General features: G+C 40.8%; 1 protein-coding gene across 5 annotated transcripts in view; it reads left to right on the top strand.

The window, feature by feature from the left end:
- peak1 (pseudopodium-enriched atypical kinase 1) overlaps window positions 1-25,720 on the top strand; it is a 154,903-nt gene that overhangs the window by 106,635 nt on the left and 22,548 nt on the right. For all 5 annotated transcript variants that reach the window (XM_049474338.1, XM_022671638.2, XM_049474340.1 and 2 more), the window contains 2 exons: window positions 16,685-20,241; window positions 24,993-25,228. In XM_049474338.1, the coding sequence (XP_049330295.1) occupies window positions 16,832-20,241; window positions 24,993-25,228 (3,646 nt within the window). In that variant the 5' untranslated portion in view covers window positions 16,685-16,831. The remainder of the gene's footprint in view (window positions 1-16,684; window positions 20,242-24,992; window positions 25,229-25,720) is intronic.

Here is a 25,720-nt window from a genome sequence, read left to right on the forward strand (position 1 = left end):
GCCAAATCCTGCTGGAAAATAAAATCTGCATCTTCATAAAAGTTGTCAGCAGAGGGGAAGCATGAAGCGCTGTAAGATTTTGTGGTAAAACACTGCACTGACTTTAGACTTGATAAAACACAGTGGATCAACAGCAGCAGATGACATGACTCTCCAAACCATCACTGATCATCTCTCCCCACCACTCTTTCTGTCTCTCTACCTATCCCCATTCTCTCACTCTCTCCCCATCTCTCCCAGTCCTCCTCCCATCTTTACTTTCTCTCTCTTTATCTCTGCGCCTCTTTTTTAACCCTTGTTCTGACTCTTCTCTCTCTCCCTTCCCTTTCTTTCTTTGCCATTTTCTGCCCTGTCTTTTTATGTCTCTCAATCTCCCTTCTTCCCCCTCACCCTTACCTCTGTCTCTCTTTCTCTCGATACCTCTCTTACCTCTCACTGTCTCACTATATCTTACCACATCTTGCTCTCCCTGTCTTTCTCCTCTATTTACTTTCTTTATATCTTTGTACCGTATTTTTCGGACTATAAGGCGCACCGTATTATAAGACGCACTATCAAAGAACGCCTATTTTCTGCTATTTTTCCATACATAGGGCGCATCGCATTATAAGGCGCGTTAAGTGACACTAGAAAGGGTGCCTATATCAAAGTGAACAGGGGTGGCGCCATGTTTCCCTTCCCCCACCGGGGGTGGTCGCTTGCCGGTGGAGCGTCTCAGTATACAAAATATAGCTCTTTCAAAGTCAAACGAGTGCTGGATATTAATCTACACAGATTCCTCTCCTGAAAACTGTTTATTTGGGTGAGTAACGTGCTTCAGTTTATTTACAGTAAGCTTAGATTTCCAGATGTCCACTAAGGCTTGCTGCACCAGCGTTAGCATAGCTATCCGCTAGCACGCTAGCTAGTCACCTAAACTAGTAAAGTTAACCCAAACTTAAACGACAGCGTTACACTGAGTAATCCTGCGTGTTCTGGTAAGACAGTGAGATATTAGCTAGCGATTCGTCCCCCGTAGCTTGTTTTAACACGGTAAACAAGCAGATTACAGGCTGATAAAACTCACCTCTGAGAGAGTTAGCGCTTAGCATCTAGCTAATGCTAGCCAGGCAAAGCAGCACAGACTTACAGGCCGATAACTCACCTCTGAACGGTGAACGCTTAGCGATTAGCATCTAACTTTAATAATACTGCTCCAGCAGTATTAAAAGTGCTAAATTTAGAAAATACTGATCTCTGAACAGTGAAAAAGCTAGCTAGCTAAGCGGTTAGCATCTAGCTAATGCTATTTATTGCTGCTCCAGCCTCGGAGCGGCACGGCTCTGCACGGAGTGTGTGTTTACTGCTCCTTACACCTGACGGGTAAAATTTAGATAATACTGATCTCTGAACAGTGAATAAGCTAACTAATGCTATTTGCTGCTCCAGCCTCGGAGCTGCACGGCTCTGGACTCTGTATAGCACTGAAACTCTCTATAACGCTGCACGGAGTGTGTGTTTACTGCTCCTTACAACCTGACGAGTAAAATCCATACAAAAGGCGCACCGTATTATAAGACGCACTGTCAATTTTTGTGAAAATTAAAAGTTTTTAAGTGCGCCTTATAGTCCGAAAAATACGGTACCTTTCTCTTTCTCTAGCTCTTCCCTCTTTTCTTTTCTCCCACTCCTCTGTCTCTCTTTTTCATATACCCCTCCCTCTCTCTCTTGCCTCCCATACTTCTCTCTCTACCTTTCTTTCTCACCCCTTTAGCATTGATCTTAGAGGTTGCGCAATAGCACACAACAGTGGAATGTAATGTTCCTGTTGATGGTTTTAACAGTCTCTCTCTCACACACACACACACACACACACACACACACACAAACACACTCTTTCTCTTTCATGCACACACCAGATCACACACACGTGTGTATAGTATACATAAGTAGACCGAAACAACAGCTGTAGGCAAACCCCATTTTTTAAATTACAGTGTTTGTGTTGCAATCAGTGTCCAGTTTCCCACCAAACTTTTTTCAGCAGCAGAGTCCCTGTGCTCCGTGTGACCGCTCTCAGTCATGACCATGGAATGTGGTTTGGGCCTGTGCAGTCTGCACCGTGCCCCAGAGTCAATCTTGAGTCATGGCAGGCGACACTGGCCACGGTGGGGGGCGGATTCCTTCTTTTCTCTGGGTTTTTGGAGAATGCGTTCCCAGCTGAATCCCTCTGCAGGCTGCATTCCGGCTCCTGCAGAGCTGCGTGTTGGGGTGGGAATAGAACAGGCCATTTGGCTCTTGATACGGGAGTGTGGTGCACCCAGGCTGAGCCACACATGAAGGCAGGCAGTGAAGAGTTCATCAGAAGAGCCGGAGGGTTCTGGAGGCTTCCACTGAGAAATGCTATTAGCCATGCTGGCTTTCCACTCACACACTCTCTCACTGGTGGTCCGCACATTGCATTCTCTGTGGAGGCAGTGATGTGGATTATCTTGACGCTGTGAAATTTGTGTCTGAGGACTGTGGGATGAGAAAAGCCATTATTTGTGTGTCTTGATCATTAAAGGTGCATTACTCAACATTTTAAACATTAATATAGCAGCTATAATATAACAACTAATGTGTTTGTAAAGATATAGTGAAGAAAGGGTGTCATGAGATTCTGTGTGTTTTCCTTTTGCTCTTTGTTTACATAGCCAGTCTGGCCACACGTGTATGTTAGTTCTGCCCAGAGGAGATGTTTGTCCTCCCCATGTTTTGTTGTTGTCCTCACCAAGAGACTAGATAGTGGCCACCCACACAGCATTGTTCAATGCTAGATCTTTGCAACAGAATGCTGAGAACATGAAATCTAAATATGAAGAGTTTTGTTTTAGGTGCTGGTGCTCTAGTATCACATCTAGTAGCAGGAAGCATCATATAAAGAAACTTTAATAAGAATTTCCAAGTTTTGTTAGTGTATGTAAAAGATAAGAGTGAGGCTATGTAACTTTACAAATGGAAACATTATGTAACTAATGACCTAATGCCCTAATGATAGTGTTAAGTATAGATCTATGTCACTCTGTTGTAGAGGTGGACAATACATCAATATTTTATCATATCTTGATAAATGTTCTTATTGTATTGTAACATTGTATAATATAATTATTATCATCCAGACTATAAAGGAACATGTGTAGTATAGTGTAGTAACTTAAAAGTGTTAAACAAACCAAAATACTCTGTGACTGAGCTGGTGAACTTATCCTGTGTAACAGAGGTAACTCTCTGTCTTGAAATGTTTTTAATGGTTTTTGTAACCATTTTTGTTTTAATGTGCACTTGAGGATACTTTCAAAGTCCTTTAAATGTTTTGGATTGACTGACTTTTTAAAGTATTTTTTTCTTTACTTAGTTGAGTTTTTGTCATAATATGGATTAAAACATTATTTAAATAGAGATATTCACTGTATACCAACTCTAACTTTACAACTGATGCTCTTAAACACATTAAGAGAGACAAGAAATTCAGGTAATTAATGAGTTCAGCACAGCTGTTAACTGAAAGCTGATCATTCCAGGTGACTCTACCTCATAAAGCTGAGTGAGAAAATCCAGCCAAGATGTGCAAAACATCTAGTCATCTAAACAAGAGGTGCTGCTTTAAATAATGTGAAACATAAAACATATTCTGGTTTGTTTGACACTTTTTTGTTTGATTGAATTTATTTAATGATTCAAAAAGTACATACAGACAACAGACATTTCGCACTTCAAATCATTGAGGATTAAAACACGATAAAGCACTAAGGCTTATTTCCATTGTGGTTCTCTACACAAAACACCCATAATTAAACATTGTTTCTGCCCACAAACACAGAACACCAACATAAACATTTGCTAAATAATTCCATTGTTTGGATGGCTTTAGAATGAATCTTCACTGCAGAAAATTTAATAATAAATTGACTAATAAAAAAATAAACCGTTAATTAGTGTCTAAATCTTGACTGGTACTGTATTTCCATATCTTCCGTGCATACTCAGTAGTCGTGTCACGCTCACATTTAGGCTGCAGAATATAAGCTGAATGTCTCTGTGATAAATGAACAGGAATTTAAAAAGCCACCACTCACTGTGGTAAACAGAACTGTTCCAAAGCCAAAGCATTTTTCTCCTAAATGTCTCTGGATGTTCTGATGCAAGAGGTTGTTAACGAGTCCAAAAATACATTTTGCTTTGCGTAATTTCAGACTTGTTTCACACTAAACTGACACCATACAATTGGCTGAAAAACTGAAAAAAATACCTTCAAACAAGCCAGGTAGTCCTGTTTATTCTGCTTTGGCAGTATAAGTGTGTACTGTTGGGGTAACTCATAATAAGTAATAGTGCTTATTTGTACCATTTACTGTATTTTTATATGTTACAGTCTGAAAAAAATGAAAAGAACTAAAGCAATTTTCAATACTTAGTAAAAACACTCTTTGGCAAGTTATACACCTGTCTTGCGTCTGAATAATCTCCTCTGCTAGTCATTATGTGAAAAAGTTAGTATTTCAGTGTTTAGTTTTTGAGCTGTAAGAGTTGAGGTCTATTGACGTGGGGGGGGGGGGGAAACGTATACTGTCCATATTCTCACACCACCTTCTCATTCTCTTAACCTCTCGCTTAATCTTGCACTGGCTTGCCTTCTCTCTCTCCGTCTCGCTCTCTTTCCCTCTCTCTTTCATTCCAGAGCTCATCTGTTTTGATTGGAGGGCAGAAAACAGATGTGAGCAGCTGATTTTTATGTGCATGTTGGTTGAGAGTGGTCACAGTGGCTGCTGATTTTATTTGTACTTTGAAGCTTGAAGGAGTGTGAAATGAGTATTTATCATTTGTGAGATGTCTACCCTCTGGCATACACTCTCACACATGTACACACACCCCTCATTCTCTCTCTCTCTCTCTTCCTCTCTCTGTTTCGCTTACAAACACAGACTCCTCTCCTGTTATTCAGTTTTTCTGACAGAGGTGCATGACCTCTGACTCAGGGCTGCAGGACCTACAGGTCAAGAGTCAACTCCAGCCTATTTTAGATTTCCTCTGCCTCTTCCACTTCAGGACAGATATGATTAACAGCCATGTAAAGCCTTTATTTTAACTACTGCACCTATTATTCAAAATATGAGCTTATGAGATTAATATACATAAATCAGGATTAAGTGATATATGAATATTTGGACATTTTCTAAATTTGATTATACTTATGACAAACGCAAACAAATGCTGTAGAAAAGCTTAATCTTTTTTTTTTTTTTTTTAGCATTATCTGATTCTGATGTTTTTTTAATTATATTATTGTATAAATAATTCTGCTGATGTGGGTGTGACATGCATACTAATTCATCTCCTTGCTAAATAGAATTTAGACCAAAAAAGGGTCTCTTGAACAGCAACACCAACACTTTTCTTGTTTACTACCTAATTCCATGTACCATATTAGTGGCACAGGATTATAAGGCGCACTATCAATAAACGTCTATTTTATGGTCTATTATTTCTACACAATGCACATTATATGAAACAAGTGCTGGATGTTAATCTACAAAGATTTCTCTCTTGAAAACTGTTTATTAAAGTGCTTTCATTTATCTATAATAAGCTTAGATTTATAGATTTCTACTAAGGCTTGCCAGACAGCACTACACTGAGGAACCCTGAGTTTTCTAATAAGCCAGGGTGATATAAGCTAGCGATTCGTCCCACGTTGCTTGTTTTAACACGGTAAACACACAGACTACAGTCCAGTATTACTCACCTCTGAACGGCAAAAGAGCTAACGCTTATCTTGGTTAGCAGCTAATGCTAATACTGCTCCAGTCTCAGTGCTGAAAAACTAAAACTATAGAACTAAACTATGATGTTGTACCTCAGCAGAGTAGCTTTACTGCTTCTTACAACCTGACTGGTAAAATTCTATAATCTGAAAAATACGATAATTGGAAAAATACCTTAATTGTTTTCATGCCTGTAGTAATAAGCTACAATGTAGAAAATTTATTTAATAAAGAAAGCATTGAATGAAGAGATTTGTCCAATTTTTGACTGATACTGTGCATTAATGCAAAAACAAATCAAATATCAATGCCACATATTTATAAAAAAAATATTGTAAGTATTGCAAATAAAAACGATACAATATATTGCTGTATTAATATTTTCTTCCACCCCTAACTTTTAACAGTGCCATACTTTTTCAGATTTGCATTCCTGCAAATTACATATTAGTGTTCTAACACTGCTCGTTTTACTCCTGAAGAAACAGTAGAATCACTCTAAGCAACAGGCTGTGTGTGTGTGTGTGTGTGTATGTGTGTGTGTGTCTGTAGTGTGTGTGCAGTGAGCAGAGCTTGATTCTGGCAGGTCAGAGGATTTGTTGGTGTGTGAGAAGCTAAATCTGGATTGTTATGTTCTCATAATGAGCTCGGCTGCAGTAATCTGAATTAACACTAATGAGGTTTTTGACCCTTAGCTGCAGTTCGTGCCACTTGTGCCAGAGCTCTCCTCAGCCCTCTGCAGAAACTTAAGCTATTTCGCAACTGCTGCCTCTCTCTCTCTCTCTCTCTCTCTCTCTCTCTCTCTCTCTCTTTCTCTCTCTATTGTGCTTCTAATTTGAATTTTGCCAGAGATATTATCACACTCAAACAGGCATGATGAATAATTTGAACTCTGACAACAGAGCAACTATAATAGCAGCTCTGTCATGACCGGTGAAAATATGAAATGTTATGCATATGTGAAGCTTATACTCTAATAATGACTCTGGAACTGAGAGCAGTAAATGACAGAGTGTAAAAGAGACATGACTAGGGCAGTGTTTCTCAACCAGGGTGCCGCGGCACCCTGGGGTGCCGTCTGGCTTCATCGGGGGTGCCGTCAAAATATTGCGCCTCACGTGCATATTTCCTTTCCAGAGTCAGCTCGTGTCGGGGTGTGTCCCAATTCACAGGCAGCATGCGACCCACAGAGGCGGTGTATTACTGCGCAGCTGTGACGCAATCTGTCTTCGAATACAGCCTCCCCCACGCGATGCACGCGCTATTTTATTTCATATTCCGCCAGCAACACCCCTCGTTCTCACCTGAAGTACTGCGCCAGCACCCCCTCCCCCCCGTTCTCACCTGAAGTACTGCGCCAGCACCCAACCCCCCCCCCCCCCGTTCTCACCTGAAGTACTGCGCTAGCACCCCCTCCCCCCCGTTCTCACCTGAAGTACTGCGCCAGCACCCCCCCCCCCTTTCTCACCTGAAGTACTGCGCTAGCACCCCCTCCCCCCCGTTCTCACCTGAAGTACTGCGCTAGCACCCCCTCCCCCCCGTTCTCACCTGAAGTACTGCGCTAGCACCCCCTCCCCCCCGTTCTCACCTGAAGTACTGCGCCAGCACCCCCCCCCCTTTCTCACCTGAAGTACTGCGCCAGCACCCAACACCCCCCCCCCCCCCCCCCCTTTCTCACCTGAAGTACTGCGCCAGCACCACCCCCGCCACCCCCCCCCTAAACAGGGGTGCCTTGACATCTCGCATATACTTAAAGGGTGTCGTGATAGAAAAAAGGTTGAGAAACGCTGGACTAGGGGATGAATGGACAGATGGATTGAGAGATCGTCAGATGGGATGCTTAATGATTGAGAGTAGTTGGATTGATGAATGGATGGGCGGATGGATGCGGATGTACAATCTGCCAGTGAACATTTGTTAATTATGCTTTAAACTGCATTGTCTGTTGAATTTATTGTGAGAAATGTGACTCATTAAAATGAGTGACTGACTGGGTAGTTACAGTATTTCTATTTCCAAGTAGTGATAATATTTTCACCTTATAGTCCGTAAAATACGGTAATAAAAATAGATCAACAGTGTTTAAAATGTAAACAGACCATAACAATGATAAACATGTAATACAAATAGATTTACAGTTATTAAAGTGTAAATAGATTACAGCAATAATATATAATAAAATAAATGGACAATAATCAAAGTGTGAACAGACGACAACAATGATCAAAAGCCTGTAATAAAAATAGTTAAATGTTATTTACAGTATAAACAGATTAAAGCCTGCAATACAAATAGACAATGGTTAAGAAATCTGTATTTCCCATGCGTGAGCTCCCACTAGAGTCTAAAAGGAACTTTGCACTTTGCACATGCTTTTCTGGGCAAGCTGAGAGATACAGAAATATCAGAAAGAAGCATGTGTGCTTTCTGGTTAGAGGAATATTATAGGATTTTACAACACAAGTAGGATTTGAATTACAGTGTATTATGTGTTTCCCATAACAATTTGTCCTGCCCACTTCACCAAAGTTAGTTTGTGGTGCAGTTTGTGGTGTTCCAAGCCTGGAGTAGCAATAATAGAGATGCTTTTTTAATTGTTGCAAGTCAGTAAAGCATCACAATGATTTGAATCTGAAGGAGCTGTTAACAGACAACAGATAACAGAAAAGTTATACTCAGATATACACAAGATATATGCAGATGCAGTTACATATAGATATAGACGTATTGCACAGTAATATTTAAACTGTTCTGTGTTTGTGAGGCCCTTTCGCGGTTATAGTTCTTGGAGTAGGCCTCAGGGGATAGAAGCATGCTAACCCTTGGATGAACTCAGAACAGAAGTGTCTTTCTCTGCAGCTTGTGAGACAGTGAAGTTGTTTTTCACTATTGTCTCTATCCAGCGCGCACACTCTCTCTATATAACACTACAAGAACACTCTTTGTTCTCTTGACTGGCTGTTTACAAACTCAATGCTCATCAGAGTAAGCAATGACACGAGGCATCCATCCACATCTGGTACCCAGAGAAAGGCCAAAAAAGGCCAAACAACTAAAGAGGGAGAGCTTTGTGTGAGCAGCACCCAAAACAGGAGACAGGAGGCGGTCATATGTCATGCTGTTCTGGTCAGGAAGGAATAAAAAAAACAAACAAAAAAAAAAACAGGAGAGACAAGAGCGGCTGAAGGGATTGAAAGGCTAGAGAATAATGCCTCGAACTTCCCTTCGTGCTGGACACTGAGTGATGCGTTTCCTGTGGGTGGAGATTCAGGGGCAGAGATAACAGGAAGGTGAGAGTCAATGGGTGTCGCTAAGAGCACACATACGTCACACATAAACTCACACACACACACACACTTCTTTTAGACTGTGTTTGTGTGTCTGCTGATAAGGACAGCGGTGTATTTACCTCTCTATGAGCACCACTGTTTAAACAATCTTGTCATTGAAATCAGATGATAATTGAAGTGACAAATATATAGATAATAGAACATTACATACAGCATAAAATGTTCTAAAAGTCTAAAAGTACAAACCAATATAAAATGTCACAAAACACTACAAGTTATACAAAGTGATCCAACACAGAGATTACAGGGTGGTGTTTATACAGTGATATTTCACAAAAGGCTTTTATTCGCTGTGTTGCACAGATAAATACAGCTCCCAAAAAAAAAATTAAGAGACCATTTAAAAAGATGAGCTTCTTTGATTTTACCAAATTGAAAATTTCTGGATTATAATTAAGAGGAAGATGGAGGATCACAACCATCAAACCATTCAAGCTGAACTGCTTGAATTTTTGCACCAGGAGTGCAGGCATAAAGTTATCCAAAACAAGTGTGTAAGATTGGTGGAGGAAAACATGCCAAGATGCATGAAAACTGTGTTAAAAAAACCATGGTTATTCCACCAAATACAACAATAATGTTTATTTTACTCAAACATATACCTATAAATATAAAAATTAGAGAAACTGATTCAGAAACTGAAGTGGTTTCTTTTCCAGAGCTGTGCCTGCAATGTGATGAAAAATGTTATTGACCTGTCAGAGTAAGAAATTTCTTAAAACAAACATGAACTGCTATGAGGAACACTTTATAAAAGCCACAATCAAAAACTCTTGCTTCTTCTTTTTGTAGCATTTGTTTAAATGCTTCCATTAACTCTATTAAATCCAATTTGTGGAAATGTGAAAATTACTGGTATTTAGTAAAAATCCTTTACACAAAGTCTTCTCCAGAGCATCCCAAAGATTCTCAATGAGGTTAAGGTCTGGACTCTGTGGTGAACAATCCATGTGTAAAAATGATGATCTCACGCTCCCTGAATCACCCTTTCACAATTCCAGTCCCATGAATCCTTTCATTGTCATCTTGGAATATGGCCGTGTCATCAGGGAAGAAAAATCCATTGATGGAATAACCTGGTCTATATTCAGTATAGTGACCTCATTCTTTCAGCACATACTTTTGCTGAACCTAGACCTGACCAACTGCAGCATCAACCCCACATCATTTACTTACTTAAATCAAGGTGGAGACTTTTTGTTTTGGCCAGGCAGTGTATATCTATCACTTTTTGAGCAACCAGCTCCAAAGAAGACTCAAGAGGACTCCACTGTTAAAAGAAACCCAAAAAAGCCAGACTGGAATTTATAAAATGCATATTGATAAGCCACAACTCTTCAGGGAAAATGTGCTTTTGACAGTTGAGACAAAACTGGCGGTTTTTGGCAAGTAACATCAGCTCTGTTCACAGACAAAAATGAAAGCTTTCAAAGAAAAGAACATTGTACATACTGTGAAAGTTGGAGGAGGACCAGTTATGATTTGGGGCTGCTTTGCTGCATCTGGCATGGAATGCCTTAAATCTGTTCAGTGCACAATGAAATCTCAAGACTCTGAAGACTTTCTGGAGTGAAATATACTGCCCAGTATCATAAAGCTCTGTTTTAAAGCGCAGCCATGGTACCAAAAGGATGACGAGCCAAAAGACACAACTAAAAGCACCCAAGAACTGAAAGTGCCAAACATTCAACAGCTGCAAAGTGTCCTTGTATGAGCCCAAAGTTAAAACATGCATTATGTGCAGTGGAGAATGCACCTCTAGCGCTGGGCTATTCATTGCAAATGGATCAAAACTGACATGCAAAATTTGTAATCAAACTATATGACTTTGTTTTTATGTTTTTATTCTGTTAATACTTTTCTCCACTGGATTTTCATCTACTTTTCCCTTTAAAAACATTCTACCGTGTGTTTACTGAATCTGGCCCTTCCAGTCTGTGACTTAAAACCAACAATGTAACAAAAATCTTATATTGTTCTTTAATCTAGATTAGATTGAGTTAATTGAGAAAGATTTAAGGTTAATATTACCCAGCTCTAGGCACCCTTCAGACCTGAGACAGCTGACAGCGATAAATGATTTTTATCATCATCATTTTAATCAAATCGTCATTTTAACAGTATGATGAATAAATGTACTCCCTTTTAAAAAGCAATAAATGTTACTGATAATTACAAAAAAATCACAAAGTGTTTTAAAACCCTATAATCCTTATAATATCCAAAAAAACATACAGAAAATAAAATCTCTTTTAAACAAGGTTGGCATTGGCCTTATTCAGGTTAATGGGTTCTCCTCGATAAGTAAATTATCCTGACCCAAGTGGGCTATTGTGTATTGTGTTTAGTTTCCTCTGTTCAAACCAGGTTCAGAAGCTGTAGTCCAGAGTGGATTTTTGTCTACTTGATATAATAGAGAGATGGTTGTATGTTTAACTCATGTAAATAAGGAGATATAATTGGTTCTGCTCTGTTTTTTGTATGTGACATTCTGCAGCGACTACAGGTATTTAAAAAAAGTTTTTTTGTTTGTTTTTTTTTTGTTGATAAAATGAGGTTTGTGTCCAAACTGAAAGAAGGAATGTGAGGTAGATTGTTTTTAGCTTGTGTCCAGGTGGGTCTCTGTGGCACTTCCTGTGGCAGCCTTGACCATTTTGGGCCATGTGGTTATTAGATCATTCATACTGAAGCCTTTTCCTGTACTACTGATTTAGAGTGTGTGTGTATGTGTATGTGTGTGCGTGTGTGTGTGTGTGTGTGTGTGTGTGTGTGTGTGTGTGTTAGTAAGGAGACTTGTTAGTAATGGTGTTTGATTGATATAGTGGTGAGTCAGTGTGATTGTTCCCCAGCCGCTGGAGTGGGTGGACGTGGGTGTGTGGGTGTGTGTGTGTGTGTGTCAGGTCAGTGCCCTGTAATGGGTGTTCCTGGTGTATTGTGTCTGCTCGTAGCTGAACAGGGTGTTACGTGATGATATTCTCAGAACAGGATCTGACCACCTTGACCCTGTCTGACAGCCTTGTCCACCTTTTATTGCCTGTATTCTATGATCTAACACCCCCCTCTCCCCCTCCCTCCCTCCCTCCTTCTGTCTCCTACCCCACCCACTCCACCACGCCATGAGTGGAGCGTTTTTTGTCATCTTGTGATGGTGTTGACTGGCCCACAGGTAAACAGTGGAGAGCATAGTGTTTGGAGCAATATTAAATATAAATCTTTTATTTTTGTTTTAGATTTTAATTTTGAACATTTGTAATCTATTGTGATATATTGAATTTTAATGGCTGTATTGTAATAAATACTGTATTTCCAAGTTCTTGCCATTACACAGCTATTTAACATACTGTACAAATATGCAACGGTTCCATCAAACAGATCCATATGTATGAAGTAATATCCTTTATTTTATTTTTTTATTTATTATTATTTTTTGCATAGCATGCCTGTACCAAATTATGTTGAAGGCGCACAACCAGGCTGGATCCTATTCAGCAAATAATTTAATAAGATCTAGTAACTATGATGCTACCAGAAAGTTGAGCAGAACATTAAATGTTTATCTCATGCTATTACTCTCACCACAATGCTATTTCTCATTTAGAACTCTATTTTCTCTCCAGCTCTGTGGAATTGGTTTGGTTTGATTCGTAAGTGTGTGAACTGGACAAGGATGATCAAGCAGGAATAGTGAAAATGATCTGTTTCTTTTTTTTCTCTGTCCTGAGGGTTGGAATATTGATTTGAGGTAATATCGCCCAGCTTTAGGCATCCTTTAGACTTGAGACAGCTGAGGTGATTTGCTCAAGCAGACTCACACTCTTTCCCAAAAAAAATTATGATAATTATGGCTTATACTTTAATCCTGTAATATTGTAATTTAGCATTTATATGGCACACTTAAAATCCTTTAATTGTCCCAAAAATCAACAGTGTGCATTATTATCCTTATAATCCTCTTATGTATGAATTTTACTAGTCAGGTTGCCACTCCACCAAATTGCAGTGTAATACAAGAGTTTCAGTTTAGTTCTCCAGCATCGGGACTGGAGTAGCATTAGCATTAGCAGCTAACCGCGCTAGCTATTTCCCCATTCAGAGGTAAGTATTATTGGCCTGTAGCCTGCTCCTAACCCCAGCTAGCACTGCTGGAGCTGTTAGCTGCTAATGCTAATGCTTCGGTAATCTAAACTTACTGTAAATATAAATGGAAGCGCTTTACTCACCCAAATAAACAGTGTCAGGAGAGAAATCTGTGTAGATTAACATCCGGTGCTCATTTTATATTAAAATAATTTTTTTTTTTATTACACTTTTGTTTACTTGGCTTAGCTTTACTAAGCTAAGCTAGTAACCCCACACCACCACCCAGCAGTGAGACCTGCTGAATTAGAATTTCCTATTAGTGTCTCTTAAAATGCGCTTTATAATCCGGTGCACTTTATGTATGTTAATAGTACGCCTTATAATCTGGTGCGTCTTATAATGTTAAAAATACAGTAACTGGGTTAGTACCAGATTGTGGGCTGTACCAAAAAGTTGAGAAGAACATTACTAGGTTAAATAAACTCGCCCTCGTATTTGCTGTGTATTTGTGATTCTCTCTTTCTTTCTTCAGTGAAAAGATGTGGCTGGTTCAGTGTCAGGAAATGAGCTGAGAGAAGCCCATCTCATGCTATTACTCCCACCAGAACGCTATTTCTCATTCAGAACTCGATTTCCCTCCAGCTCTGTGGAATTGGTTTGGATTTGTGAGTGTGTGAACCGGTCAAGGATGACCAAGCAGGAAGAGTGAAAATGATCCGTTTCTCTTTTCTTTTTTTTCTACAACCTGAGGGGTCGAATGGCGCAGTACTGAAATGAAAATGTGTGATTTGAATATTCAGTTGCCGTTCTCCAGGGCTAAACAGGACTTTCACTCTATTAACCTCCAGTTACCTGGTCACAGACTGTAGAATCTGGCCGTTGTGTATAAATCGCAGTAAGAATGAGTTATAGTACAGGAGTACTGTGTTTAAGAGAAAGGTCCAGTTCCAGTTTCTATTAGGAAAGACTCCAGCCTTCTCCACGTGTGTGATCCTATCATTCTTCTTGTAGTCAGCAGCAGGATGAAGAGAAAGACAGATCTTGTAGGGGAAATGAAAGGCAATTGAGCGTGAATGTGTGTGCACCCACTCACTCGGGCACGTATCGAATGCCATGGTGGTTGTTACAGTAATGGTCTCTAATGGAAAACTTTCTTCTTGCTATAGAATAAAATGTACAGTACAGAGTGAGTCAGGAAATCTGAAGTGGTGGAAAACAGCATTCAAGGCTCACTTGTGCATATTTGAACCTGCCCTCTGTGCTTGCTCCATTGCACTCTGCTTCTGTGAATGATAGCCCTCTACTGTAAACAGAGCAGAGTTGTGTGAGAGTCTGAGTATGTTATGCGGTGACTGATAACTACCTGCAACTGGTCTGGGTCGAGTGCTAAAAATGGAGTGGAAAATGTTTAGCAGTCTAAATGTGTGGGTGTGTGTGACCTCTGGCCCTTCCTTTTGGAGACTGGTAGATATGTACATACACCAGCCTGAGTACCGCACATTTCAGCTGTAGGACGAGCAGATCTTTTCTAAAAGGGGGGAAAATGCTCCCCCTGCTGGAAATCATGAGCTGATGCGACTCTTTTAATGCTAGGCTTACTGTGTTTAACAACTTTTACTACAAAAATAATAGTACTGTGTGGGTTCCAGGCTTAAACATGCCTGGTAAATATGTCTTACAAAAAACACAATTCCTTAGGTCCAGTTGTATACTTTGATTAGGTTTACACTAAAAACTATGTTCATAAAGTCCTATAATTCTTTTAAATAGTATAGAGTTAATCATCATTAAACACTAATGTAATGTTGATAAAAATGATGCATTTATGTAAGAGAATTCTTGGTGTACAAGGATTTCACAACCATATTAGTTAACAGATATTAGTTTGATATAAAATAAATTAAACCGTTCCTTTTATAAATGTGTTCAGGTCATACATGCTCTTATTTTGGCCCCTTTTTATCCTGGCTATAGTACGTTCTAGAAGAGTGATATCCCAAATGTATAAAAAATTGAAGAAAGTAATCAGGAACAGAGTGTTCAAATGATACAGCTCTGGAACAAATTAAGAGACCACTTTAGTTTCTGAATCAGTTTCTTTGATTTTGCTATTTATAGGTTTATGTTTGAGTAAAAAAAACATTGTTTTATTTTATAAACTACGGACAACATTCAAAATTCCAAATAAAAGTATTTTCATTTAGAGCATTTAGTTGCAGAAAATGAGAAATGGCTGAAATAACAAAAAAGATGCACCACTTTCGGGCCTCAAATAATGTAAAGAAAACCATTTCAGAAATTAATATTTGGTGGAATAACCCTGATTTTCAATAACAGTTTTCATGCATCTTGGCATGTTCTCCTCCTCCAGTCTTACACACTGCTTTTGGATAACTTTATGCCACTCCTGGTGCAATCTTCAAGCAGTCCAGCTTGGTTTGATGGCTTGTGATCATCCACCTTCCTCTTGATTATATTCCAGAGATTTTCAATTTGGTAAAATCAAAGAAACTCGTCATTTTTAAGTAATCCCATATTTTTTTCCAGAGCTGTATGTACCAGCTACTGCTCAGTTACAATAAGGCAATAAGGGTCTCTTTTTAACATTATATTTTTTCAGTAGGGTATATCATTTGTTTTTGCATGAACTGTTAAAGCAGGGACTTTAACACACAGTTACTCTATTCTCCTTGAGTTTTATTTAAAACAAATATAGGAAGTAATCTAGAACAATTCCCTAACTAAGGTAACTAACAACACTACTGACACTACTCCTCAAGAGACAGTATTTTATACCCAAAAAGTACAATTCACTACATTTTTTCTGATTTAAACCACAAACAAAAAGTAATATAAACATATAAAAACAAAAATACATTTAAGTTTGGTAGATACTTTTTGTTGTAACAATGCTTCCTGGCAACAAGTCTTATACCATTGGAAACCCTGTTAATTGTAAGGAACATGCATTTGTGGGATTAACAGCAGAGCTGAGAAGGTGAAATTATTTGGAATGAACCCTAGTACCATCTCTGAAATGAAGGCCCATATAAAGTTATATAAATATAAATGTTATATAAATATGAAGTTCCATATAATGGAGCATGTCAGAGACAGGCCTTAAATAGACGTCAGAAGAAGACAACACCACAAGAAGATTGTCAAACACCAAACGAGTCAGAATACAGATACCACTGTTTGGCATTGGCAGAGACTTTACTTAGCTCTGCAGTTTATCCCACAAATGCATGTTCCTTACAAATTTGGCACCATTTAAAAAAGAAATTAACTTTCCAACAGTGTAAGATGTATTGCCAAGAAGCATTGTTACAACAAAGAAATAACCAATCTATCAAACACAAATTTCCTCACATTTTGTATTATGTTTCTTTGTATAAGAAGCAAAATATGTTGATTTAGTAATCAGTCTTGTTCTCATTCTGAGCTTTTTTTTCTGTTTTATTTTTCCAGGGTGGGATTGCCAGTCTCTTAAGAAGCAGTGAATTGTTCCCAGTTCCTGGCCTGCAGCAGCCGTGAGAAGCAGTGTTGTGTTCCCAGCCATGAGTGTAATGGAGGGCTTTCCTGTCCACTGAGTGTGCTGCTGTCAGCACTGCAGCCATGTCTGCTTGCAACACCTTCACCGAGCACGTTTGGAAACCTGGCGAATGCAAGAACTGCTTCAAGCCCAAGAGTTTGCACCGCATGTCTGAGGCAGCCTCAAAAAAAGGTCCCCCTGAACACGCCCCTGTATATCACGGCCACACTCCCACAGGGGGCAGGACTAATGTTAACCAGCATAATCTCTCTCCAGTAGCGAGTGGGGCCAGTGTTAACGCAAACATTGCTCATAGCAATACTCAGAGAGGTGGTGGGTCCTCTCGGTCGGGCCAGTTCCGGCCTCCTGTTGCAAAGAAGCCCACCATTGCAGTGAAACCCACCATGATGTTGCCGTGCCCAGGGATGGGTCTAGATACAGAGGGGAATCCACACTTGCTGGCAGAAGGGGCAGAGCCTGGGAAAACTTCTGCTTTCACTGTCTGGAACCACAATGGCCTGAACCGAAAGAGGCCCGCAGGACCAAACAACAATGAAGGAGATGATGAGCGGGGAGAAATAGAGGGCTACGCTTCTCTTTGTCCACCCAGCAGCAGCAGTAATAACAATAATGGACTGACGGACGTGCTAAAGGAGATAGCTGGTCTGGGCCAAGGCCCTAGCTCTAGCAGAGAAGACTTCTTTGGGCGGATCACTTGCTCATACAGACGTTCACTGGAAAGAGGCCTGCCTGCGGCTGGCTGTCTAGCTATGGGTAGCCACAGCAGTAGCGGAGGAGCCAAACACGTGTCTCTCAGTGACAGTGCTGAGGTCATCAGCTCAGAAGGGGGGCGCTTCTGCTACCCAGAGTTCTCCAGTGATGGAGAGGATGATGACGATGGGGCTGAGGGGAGCGACGAAGATGAGGATGATGATGATGATGAGCATGAGAGCTGGGATGAGAGTGACGAAGAGCTTCTGGCCATGGAGATTAGAATGCGAGGACAGCCACGTTTCGCTAATTTCCGTGCTGCAACCCTTTCTCCTGTTCCTTTTGCTGTTGGTAAGAAATGGAACACTGTCCCACTGAGGAACCGTTCACTTCAGAGGATCTGTGCAGTGGATTACGATGACAGTTATGATGAGATCCTGAATGGCTATCCTTCTGTGGACTCCAATGGAGCACCTGGCCTGCTCTCATATGGCAGTGACCCCCAAGGAAGCGGCTTCCTGTCCAACTCTGTATCCACCACCTCGCCAGAATCCTCCTCTTCTCTCCCTGAGGACTCCTGCACGTCCAGCAGTGGAAGCAGTGCCCCCTTTGGCCAGCGCAATGGACTGCACCTGGCTCCAGTTGGCAGGGAGCACACACAGCAAGGGGACTCAGCAGGAAGAGCACTGAGCTCGCCTAAAGCTACTGAGACTCACAAAGCTGTTCTGGCCATTAGACTACAAGAACAAGATGCTAGTCAAAAAGAAGGCGGGGCTCTTCCACAAGCTCTCCCTGGTCAGCCAATCACGATCAGCTTCAGCCCCACAGAAGAACAGGCTAAACCGTATCGGGTGGTGAGTTTAGAGAAGACTCCCATTTGCAAGCCTTACACTGTGGTAGATGTGTCTGCCTCTATGGCTAGCACAGAGGGCCGACCTTCTGAAAGCACCACCACTAAACTCAAGGGTCCAAACCCTGCATTTGGACCTCCACCCTACCCTGGAGCCTCCAAAAACATCCCAATATCTGCAGGCTCTCCTTTCTCCCCTAAAACACCCTTGTCACCAAAATCACCTCTTTCCCCTAAACCTGCACCAGTATGTCCAACCTCTCCAGTATCTCCTTTCACTCCAATGTCTCCCTCAATACCAGTCTCTCCCAGTACTACTGCTGGACCTACTCCCACCTCCAAGAAGCCTGGAAACATCCGCTACCAAGAGGTGTGGACATCCAGTACCAGCCCACGGCAAAAGATCCCCAAAGTTGAGTTTCCAAGTGGAGGTCCATCTGGGCCATCTATTCCTCCCAGACACAGCAACCATAAATCGGCGCCCACCTCCCCGGTCACCGGCCTCTCTTCCTCCCGCACTGTACCGGTCAAATCACCCAACCTGTCTGAGATCAAGTTCAACAGTTACAATAATGCAGGCATGCCTCCTTTCCCCATCATCATTAGAGATGAGCCTGCATACGCACGCAGTTCTAAGAATGCTGTGAAGGTGCCTATTGTGATTAACCCCAGTGCATATGATAATTTGGCCGTGTACAAAAGCTTCCTGGGCTTGAGCGGGGAACTACCACAGCCCAAGCCAGGAGCAGGTGGAAGAGTCACTAGCCATACATATGAGGAGATTGGCTCATCTGAAAGCACACAGCCCTCTCCAACAGAACACATGCCCAGTACCAGAAAACTTGCCTCAGCTACAACTGAAGAAGAGAGGAGTACACCAAGAGCAGTGGACACGCCTCATGATGACAAAGCTAAAATTTCGACTGAGTCCAATGTAGCAGCATCCAACTTCTCTGTTACTTTCTCCACTCCCAGGGTCACTGCTACTCCAACAGCCAGCCCTCTCTCCGGCAGCCTGACCAAGAGCAGCTCAGCCACAGCCAGCATCAGCCGCAGCCGAAACCCCAGTGGTGAGCCGCCAGCAGGCAGCAGCGAGTGCCAGTCCTCTTCGGTCAGTGGATCACAGGGACACAGGGAGAAGGCCAGCATGGTGCTTTCTCAGATAGTTGCTGCCATCCAGCCACCCAAGTCTCCTCCAGAGTCTCCTACTCCTCAGAGCAAAACCTGCAGTGCTGAGGAGCTGTACTCTCTTCCTCCAGATGCTACAAAAGGTACCCTCAGCAGACCCAAGTCCCTCCACTGCCCTCTGGACAGCGGGCTGTCCAAATCACGCAAAGAAACCCCAACCAAGATCCTGCCCAAATCCCAGAGCGCCTCAGCTGCTGAGGTTCCAACAAGTCCTAAACCTGAAGCTGGAGCTCCCTACCCTCCACCCAGATCCACATCTTCTCCCTATCACGCCACCAACCTTCTCCAGAGGCACTTCAACAACTGGACCAGGCCCACAGGTTCCAGGCCCAGCGACGGAGAGATCAGCCTTGGTGCAGAGGGGAGGCGCTCAGCCGAGGGCAACAAACCCAAACGTTGGATCTCCTTTAAAAGCTTTTTCCGCCGGCGGAAAGATGAAGATGAGCAGAAGGAGAAAGCAGAGAGAGAGAAAGAAAAAGGGAAGCTGGTGGGTTTGGATGGCACTGTGATCACCATGCTGCCTCCTCCCCCCATCCAGAGGCAGCACTGGTTCTCTGAGTCCAAAACAGACGATCCCAATCAGAAACCCACCATTATATTCACCTATAAGCCTGACAGTGGGGCTGGGGGTGATGGGGAAGGGGAACTCAGAGTGGAGGAGTGTAATGCCTCGACAGCAATCAATTACAACCAGTCAGGTGCCCCCAAGAGCAGAGCCAGCCTTCTCATCAGCAAAGTCATGAGGTAAGCCCATCTCTTGTTCTCCCTCTCTCAGTCTCTCCCCTCTTTGCTTACCATCCCCCATCTCTAGATCTCTGAGCCTTTATTATCATCGGATTCCCATTAAAATCCCATCAAGTTCCCTGGTGACCTTGCTTCAGCCTTTTCTTCCTGATTGGGTTGTTAGTACTGGGATGTGTGTAGTGTGCTAAGTGGGCCAAATGCGTTTTGATGACTGCATTACTTCCTGGTGTGTGTTTGCTGAGTCACTTCTGATGTACAGGGTGGTTTATGTATTCATGGAAGTGTTTGTTTACCCATTCTGAGTGTTCCACACTTCTGTAGTGTGTCAAATCTGCTGAACAACAGAGCCTGTATCTAGTGATTCAGTGACTGTCATTTCCTTGTGTTGTGTCATTATATTGCTTTTATCTTTGTCATAAATTATCTCTTTGACTCATTGGTATCACAATCAAGAGTACAAAGGTCTAAGGTTTGTTTGCGATACACTGCAATGTGCTGAAGTCTTCCTGCATCTGAAATTATTGTAAAAGTTTTTTTTTTTTTTTTTTTTAATCTGTCTGTGTTGACATAACAATTGTAAACCCCCTCTTAAGCAGTTCTTGACAGTATTAATGAAACATCTAGTTTACCTTATCAGCATTTTTTGAAGTAAATCAAGTAAGCTGCTGGTGGAATTAAATGAATATCTGATTTTTTTTATAGTGCATAAAATACAGTATACGTTTTGCTAATATGCCATATTTGCAGTGGTGAGTGAGTAATTATATTTGCAGCTGTATGTTTTATTTAAGTTTCTGACTTTGTGCTTTGCTGGTGTGAAGTAGATGAATGATGGATCTTTTGTGCCGGATCAGCTTTAATTTTGAAATTACACAACTTTTGAGCTGTTTTTTTTTTTGCCCTACTGTGCTGGATGGTGATGATTTAAAGATCGCTCTTGAAGAGTTCTCACTGTCTCCCAGTCAGAGGAAGGGTTAATCACTCCTTCCTGTTTATCAGTGAGCACACTATTAGAGGGTGTGTCCTGAAGCCTGCAGTGTAGGGTTCACAGGTGAATATCTGAGAGTGAGAGAGACGGAGAAATAGTGGAAGATCACCTGAGGGCTTCATTCTCAGGGTTGTACTCGAGGAGGCTTGCAGACATGGGTAGCTGTGTGAGCCAGTACGGCAGGTAAACATGGCTTTTTAGCTGTAGTGTTGGTTTAGCAGGGCGTGTTTCGGAGGACTACTCGTGCTTTGAGAGCTATCAATGCTTCATTGGTCGGGTACTATGTGAAGTGCTCGCTGGTTCAGAATGTTGGGACAAGTTTGAACAGTTTGACTTCAGCTGCTTAGGCATGAAGTCATGTACTCTCCTCAGTTTTTCTAATATTTTCTGTAGTGTTTTTAAAAAATGAAGTCTTTTTGATTTGTGTCATTATGGATTTGTATAAAGTTTTGTTGGCAGTAATGGTAAAGGTTAGTTCTAATTGCCAAACACATTGCACTATAGACTTCTGTAGTTGTTTCATACCAGAACAAAGTGAAATTTATTGTCAATTGAAGTGTATTGGTTTGCAAAAAATGAGTTTTGGGAAACAGGAAAAAAATCAATCTAGGGCTGTAATGAACGTACAATTTTGTAAGTAGAAACAAATTTGGTTGTTTAATATGTGCATCTAAATATTTTTTCATATTTATTCCCTTTTATAATTATTTTATATTATGTTGGGCCATTGTATTGATTTGTGGAATAATGAGACACACAGCACACGCATATTTATATTTAAAGAAGCTCAAATAGCCTACTTTATTGTTTATTTTATATTAAACATTAAAATCAACATATACATATAATTAACTTTTAAGATGGTTATTAGTAGGGCGATATGGCAATAAAATAAAATCGAGATATTTCATGGTATTTTCTCGATAACAATACTCTTGGCGATATGACAAAACACTGACAAAAACATTTTTAGAATATTAGAATTTGACTTTTCTCCCATGCTCTCACTCACAACTCCCTCTCTCTCTCTCTCGCTACCTCTTTTATCCTGCAGGCTATAGTCTCTCTCCATGGTCACGTCACTGACATGTCACACCTGACTGTGATTGAGAGAAAAGCGCCACCCAGCCCAAATTAGGGGCAACTCAGCAGCTCTGCCTTCATCCTGCCACACCACAGACATGCACATTCCCATGCATTTTTGGCTTAGTTTTATTAAACAGCTGCTCGACTATCTGCTCTCCAACTGATGAGTCGTCTCATTGACTTTCAGGGGCAGCCCTAAAACCGGCGACGCATGAATATCGATGCTGGTATCGGTATTGAGCCTGAGACCATGCTGAAGTACTTTTATTCATACTCAGCAACGAAGAACCGATACCAACATCTGATACCAAACGAACAGACATCTTCATCACTCAAATCCAAATTCTATATATTCAGTCCCAGATAAACAGTATGGGAAATGGCATGAGCGAGCAAGTAGAGAGAAAGCGAGAGAGAACTTAACTTTCTAAACTCCAGCGGCTCAGTGGCATTTTCCCACACAACTGCTAAGACTGGCTTCAGTTATCAGTTAAGTTGTGCCCACTGAATCGAGAATGCACGTTTGTCCTTGAAGAGTTCATACATTTTATTTTATAGAATTTAAATATGTATATAATGTGACTCTGTCACGACAAAACTCCAAATTACTAAATGAACTGTTGCATTGCACAAGTTTACACTAACAACTACACTATTACCACACATAACGCTCCTGTTTGCCTTATACTAAGTAAGTATCAGTATTGGCGAGTGCAAAAATGAATGTATTGATGCAAATTGGTATTGATGCATCCAAGTAGCCCTGTTACAGTAATGACGTTATTATCTTATTGTTTCATTTTTGCTGACCTCAGTTTTTCTAGATTAATACAAATTTGGGTATGAATCTGAGTTATGTGGAACATCAGTTTGAATGCCAAATACCAATACCAAACATGATGATTTTCCAGAAAATTTAAGGATTAAGTGCGCCTAAGAGTGCAAAAAATATGGTGTACATTTTGCTAATATTCCATATTTGCAATGGTGAGTAAGAATTTGTGTTTGCAGCTGTATGTTTTATTTGAGTTTCTCATTTTGTGGTTTGCAGGTGTGAAGTGGATGCGTGATTGATCTTTTGTGCCAGATCAGCTTTAATTTCTTTTATATAATTTATATATTTATATAATGTGACTGTCACGACAAAACTAAAAAAATACAAAATGAATGTACTCATGTTTGGTTGGATGTTGGTACATCCCTACCTAAAACAAACAAATAGACCTGTCACAATATTTACATCGTCTTATTATTTGATTTTTGCTGACCTTAGTATTACTAGATGAATGAAAATTTGGGGCTGAATCCAAAGGATATGAAACATCGGCTTGAATGTCAAATACCAAAACTAAACATGATTTTCACAGGTTTTTAGTAATTTTGTCACTTTTTTCATAATTGCTGCATTTATAAAGAGTGCCTCAAACCACACTGGTTGCAATTTGTGATCTCATCATTAAAAAAATGTTGTTGTTTAAATTATAAATCCAAACAAAAATGGTTATCAGGACAGGCCTACAAACAACAAAACATCAGAATAACCCAGGTTTATTTACCTTTAATTGAATAGACAATTGTGTAAGATATAGTTTGTTTGATCTAGTTCCATATAGCGCCTCCCTGAGATAGCTGATAAATCCTAAAGTGTGATCATTTAGCAGTAAGTTGTAAAACACACACACACACACACACACATACACACACAAAAAAAATGCCAACACATCATCATCCAAATGTCGAACTTAAGTTAAAATCAGAAACTTGTTTATTTTCAGTCATTTCAAATCTAATGATACTCTCAAGAACAATTTACACATGTAAATACCCTCAGTGCTGTCTATGTTAGTGCTGCTGTTCTGTATCTGCAGTGTTGTCCTGAACTGTTTGGAGTGTAATAAATAATAATATAAATCAGGAGCTATAAATAATGGTGGCAGCAGTTAATTAGTGCAGCGCTGCCCTCTTTCTCAGGGCTAAACTCAGTAATCAGTGCATGCATTTGGGGTGCACATAATGAAGTTGATGCAGTCCTATCTGATCCTGCATCTGAGGCATCATTCATTAGACATCATGAGAGGCCACATGGGGGCGGCTTGGCACATCAGACTGTGTCTCTGACAGCGTTTACCCTGGAGCCGGAATCCAAAATGAACACTGATTAGAAGTGCTTACATTTATATTGTCTATGTATCTCTCCGTCTCTCTCTCTGTCTCTCTCTTTCTTACCCACAATACACAAAATAACTTTCTTCATATTTAAATCATATGAAGTCATATTTGTCCTAAAAAAGTGTTTGCAGATATTCGGTGACTACATTGTTACATCTATGAGCAAATGAGACAAAAGTGGACCCTTTTTTAGCACAGATGCACAACACTCTTTTTAGCAGCTGTCTTATACTGCACTGCTAAGTGATGGGAAAGAGGGAAGGCCAGTTATGCTCACTGAGACTCTCATCTTTAGTTGAGTTTGGTTGTTGTGATTATTTCCATAAGATAGAGAAAGATCTGAGCACTTGCTTTTGCTTACAGCCCAGACATGTGTGGCTCTCGAAAAAAGGCTCTCTGAATCTTTCACAAAATTCCCAGCTCTGCTGTTAATATTTACTGTAATGTTCCAGCCCAGTTTTGTTTACACTTACTCACTATCTGCAAATGTTGTTTGTGTCCCCTGTAGTCAGATGCCGGCTGAGGGCTCGGAGAGTGAGATGCCTCCTGCCACCTCTCTGCCCGCCAAGCTGGAGCTGTCACCTGTCTGTGAGGTTTCCAGCCCCTCGGCTCGCCCCACCACTCGCCCACTGTCCCCCAGCGAAGGCAGCGCCAGCCTGGGGGAGCCAGAGGAGGATGAGGGCATGCGCACACACTCCCACTCGCCTGCATCCAGCTCCTGCAGCGCCACCTACACCAACCTGGGTAAGTGCCATACACATTAAACTCGTGCAGTCGAACACAAGGACATGCTTTGTTTCTTTTTCTAAAAAAAAAAAAAGTCGTCTGGGAGGATCTGGCTGCTTATATTAGTGATTTAATAAGCTGTAAATTGATCTGATTGGCTCTGCTAGCTCAGTGTTGAAACTGAATTATCTGATCGTCTTTTAAAAATTTAAACCAGAGATGCATTAAATATTCATCAACCGAAATTATTTGGCAAAAAAATTGCAAAACAAACACTTTCAGTGATCTGAGTAATTGAAAATTTGTATCAAACAGTGTGCTTTTTGCTTTGTTGGTATGTCTGCTGGAATGTTCAATAAATGTTTTTAAATTGTTGTTTTGTAATAGATTTTTCTTTGGAAAAAGCGAGACAAAAAAGGAGTCTATTTATTTTATTCAACAGAGAAAAAGTGTCTAAATGAATGAGAAACTTTAGTATTCATTCTTTTTTCATGGCCAAAAGTTTCATTT

This window comes from Astyanax mexicanus, chromosome 2, assembly GCF_023375975.1.
Source record: "Astyanax mexicanus isolate ESR-SI-001 chromosome 2, AstMex3_surface, whole genome shotgun sequence".
Lineage (NCBI taxonomy): Eukaryota > Metazoa > Chordata > Actinopteri > Characiformes > Acestrorhamphidae > Astyanax > Astyanax mexicanus.